The sequence below is a fragment of the Cryptomeria japonica genome, chromosome 2 (genome assembly GCF_030272615.1).
Source record: "Cryptomeria japonica chromosome 2, Sugi_1.0, whole genome shotgun sequence".
In the NCBI taxonomy this organism is placed as follows: Eukaryota; Viridiplantae; Streptophyta; class Pinopsida; order Cupressales; family Cupressaceae; genus Cryptomeria; species Cryptomeria japonica.
In genome coordinates, this window is record NC_081406.1 from 160,312,311 (window position 1) to 160,315,654 (window position 3,344).

General features: G+C 37.5%; 1 protein-coding gene across 1 annotated transcript; it reads left to right on the forward strand.

Moving 5' to 3' along the window:
• Positions 1-806: 806 nt before the first annotated feature.
• Positions 807-3,005, forward strand: LOC131859535 (uncharacterized). Its single transcript, XM_059213421.1, has 2 exons — positions 807-1,004; positions 2,775-3,005. Exons 1-2 carry the CDS (start codon positions 807-809, stop codon positions 3,003-3,005), a joined length of 429 nt encoding a protein of 142 aa, XP_059069404.1.
• Positions 3,006-3,344: the final 339 nt, after the last annotated feature.

Consider the following 3,344-nt stretch of genomic DNA (forward strand, 5'->3'; position numbering starts at 1 on the left):
AGAAAACACTTGCCGATGATCTGTACCAGTGTGAATTAGATGTCCAGAAGAACCTGAGCAAAGTTGAACTATCCAACAGTGTTGCTTAGGCTAGAGATGCTTTGAGAAAGCACCAACAAATTAATATTAGAGATGCAATGATCAGGGCCCAAAGCTAGTGGATGCAATTTGGTGACAAAGGGTCTAAATTATTCTTCAATATGCTTAAACAGAAATAGACTAGGGAAAAGATTGATAGGATCTGGGTTGACAACAAAGAGGTAATGGAAGCAAAAGATATTAAAGAGGCATTTTGCCTTTTCTATAAAGGACTCTTATCCTCGGAAGATTCCCCCAAGTCTCAAGAAGCCAAAGAGAAATGCAGAGTAATTATTCCCAGTAGGATTATAGAGGAGGACTCACAATCTTTTAAAAAAACTATTTATGTGGGTGAAGTGAAAAATGCCATTAGAAACCTTAGCAATGACAAGGCACCAGGCCCGGATGGACTGCCTGTTGAGTTTTATAAAGCTAATGAGGAATGAATTTGCCAAGACCTCCATGAGCTATATACTGAGGCTTTTGAGAATGGTTCCCTAGGAGAACTCATCAATATAGGGATTATTAAGCTACTACCCAAAGAGGGGGACAAGTCACTCATAAAAAATTGGAGACCCATTACACTCCTCAATGCATCATATAAAATTCTGGCTAAAGTTATTGCTCTTAGGCTTGAGAATGTGTTACCTAAATTCATATGTCTCACTCAAACATGGCTCATTAAGGGAAGATTCATCCTAGAGAACATAATTTCTAGTTGGGAGGCGATGAATTGGGCTAATGCTTCCGGGCAGAATGCGGCTATGTTTCTTTTAGATTTTGAGAAAGCTTATGACAGGGTTGAATGGGACTTTATTTTGATGATGCTAGAAGCCTTTGGATTTCCCGTAGAATACTGTAACTGGGTGAATATTCTCCTTAAATACACTTCAATGCTGGTGGGGATTAATGGCTCTCTCACTCAGGTCATTAAACTTGGTAGGTTTATTAGATAGGGATGCCGTCTTTCCCCTATGCTATTCGTTATTGCTTCCGATACTCTATACTACATATTAAGAGACCATACCATATCCCCTAAAATGGGAGGTGTTGTGCTTCCTGATGGGTCAAAATTGATCAATACTCAATTTGTAGATGACACTGCACTTTTTGTTGAACTTTCCAAGCAAAACATGGAAGCCTTGGAATGCAAAATCAAGTTACTAGGTGAGATCTTAGGGGCAAAAATCCCTCATGCTAAATCTATCTTGCTTGGGTGGAGAGAGGAATCTCTGGAATGGTTACATCAGTTTGGAATCTAGTTGGGGTGGGCTAATAAGATTGTCTGATACTCGGGGATACCCTTCTCCATCTCCCCCTCCCTTAAGGAAATGTGGATATGGGTTAGAGGTAAAATTGACAAGAAGCTCAATAAGTGGAATCATAGATATCTATCACTTGCTGGTAGAGTGCAAGTTTGTCAAAAGATTCTATCATCGTACAAAATTTACTACTCCTCTGTTTGGATGTTCTCCAACTATCGAATCCTGGAAATACAAAAATCTATAAGGAAGTTTTTATGGTCCGATGGGAAAGGAAACAAGAAGATACACTTTGTTAAGTGGGGGTGGTGTCACATTGAGAAGAGCCTGGGAGGGCTTGATCTCAAAGACCTAAGAATCTAAGGGGTTGCTCTTGTTGCAAAATGGATCTTCCAGGCATTTGAAGGTAGTGAACTGTGGAAAGTCTTGGTTAGAAACAACATCATGAGAGCTATGCCTAAGAAGGCTAAATCCTAGAAATCTTTACCCTTTTGTGACCTAGTGGCTAGAGGATTTTCAGTCTCAGTGCAGGGTTCATGTGTCTTTAAGTCTATCTGGAAGTCCTGGGAAAGTATTAGACCTTACATCACCAGCAGTAGGGCCAACAACAATGACCATGTTCATGGGGAGAGGTCTATCTGGTGGAACATTTTCCACTCCTCTAAACCTCTCGTCCTTACTCAAGGTTGCTCTGCTAGAGCCTGGGCCATTAAAGGCATCTGCTGCTTTAAAGATATTATTGAGAATCATAGGCTTATTAATTGGGATACCCTTAGGGTTAGATATAATCTGCAGGTCTCCCAAAAGAGAACTTACAATATGGTGAAGTATGTGTGTGCTGAACTGCAATTGCCTAAAAGCTGTAAGATGAATAATGAAAGGTGCATTGATCTTATTTGGAATAATAATATTTCTATTTCCAATGTCAAAGCTATTAATGTCTATAATACCCTCTCATATGATGAATTTATTATAAAGTATGCTAACACTTTGTGGTATGCAGATCTCTCTGTAAAATAATGGAAGAAGATATTCACACAACTTTGGAGCAGTCCTACCACTCCTAAGAAAAAATGTTTTAGATGGCCGATAATTATTAACAAATTGCCTTTCAAAAAATATCATAATAATAGTGATATCTGTAATGGGTGTAGAGTGCTCGAGTCTATTAGGCATATCTTTTTTGAGTGCAATATTACTAGAGAAATCTGGTTATTGTTTGGTATTTCTATTCCTAATTAGATTCTTATCTTAGATGTTCTCATTGGGTACATTAAGGGGTTGAAAAAGGATACTAACCTATTTTGGCATATTCTATCTACTGAGATTGTATGGCATATCTGGAAAATTAGAAATGAAGATAAGTTCCAAAGTAAAGCTAGGGCCCTTACTGAGTCATTTCGTGAACTCACTCTCCATCGCATCTTTTTGCAGGTATCCGTTACAATGCAGATAGAGAAGAATAAATTCCTTAGGTTCCTTAAAGATGGACACACCAATATATTCATACATGAGGTAGAGAATGGGTATAAATGGAGGCGAGCCGCAAGGGAGCACAAGTCCATTGGTACAACTTTGGAGAGTCTTGGGGTTGAGATTGGGAAAGCTAAAGACCCAATGGTGGAACATATTCAGATGCTAAGCCAGTTACTTGAGAGAAAGTAGGCAATATGGATGGAGGCTTTTCAGGACAATGAACAGATGTGATGAAATGATGCTTGAACATGCTTGAATAGATCGGGACACTTCCTATTACAAAATAGTTTTTTGTAGATATACGCATAAACATTAATAGCATTTGGATCTGCGATCCATATGTATACATAGCTGTAAATAGTTAGATACTATTGAAGACAAGTTTTTTGTATCAATTTACCCCTTATATGCTTTTAAAAAAAATAGTAAGTAAAATAAAATAATTTTATATTTAATAGAATAATATACTCTAAATTTAATTATAAGAATAATATAAAGTCAAATATATAAAAATATTTTGATTTGTCT

What these genes read in the sequence shown, in the direction of transcription:
- LOC131859535 (XM_059213421.1), top strand. Translation starts at nt 807, where the DNA reads ATGAATTGGGCTAATGCTTCCGGGCAGAATGCGGCTATGTTTCTTTTA. An exon ending in TTAATGGCTCTCTCACTCAG is followed by an intron (nt 1,005 to 2,774) that starts GTCATTAAACTT and finishes ATCTTTTTGCAG; the next exon opens with GTATCCGTTACAATGCAGAT.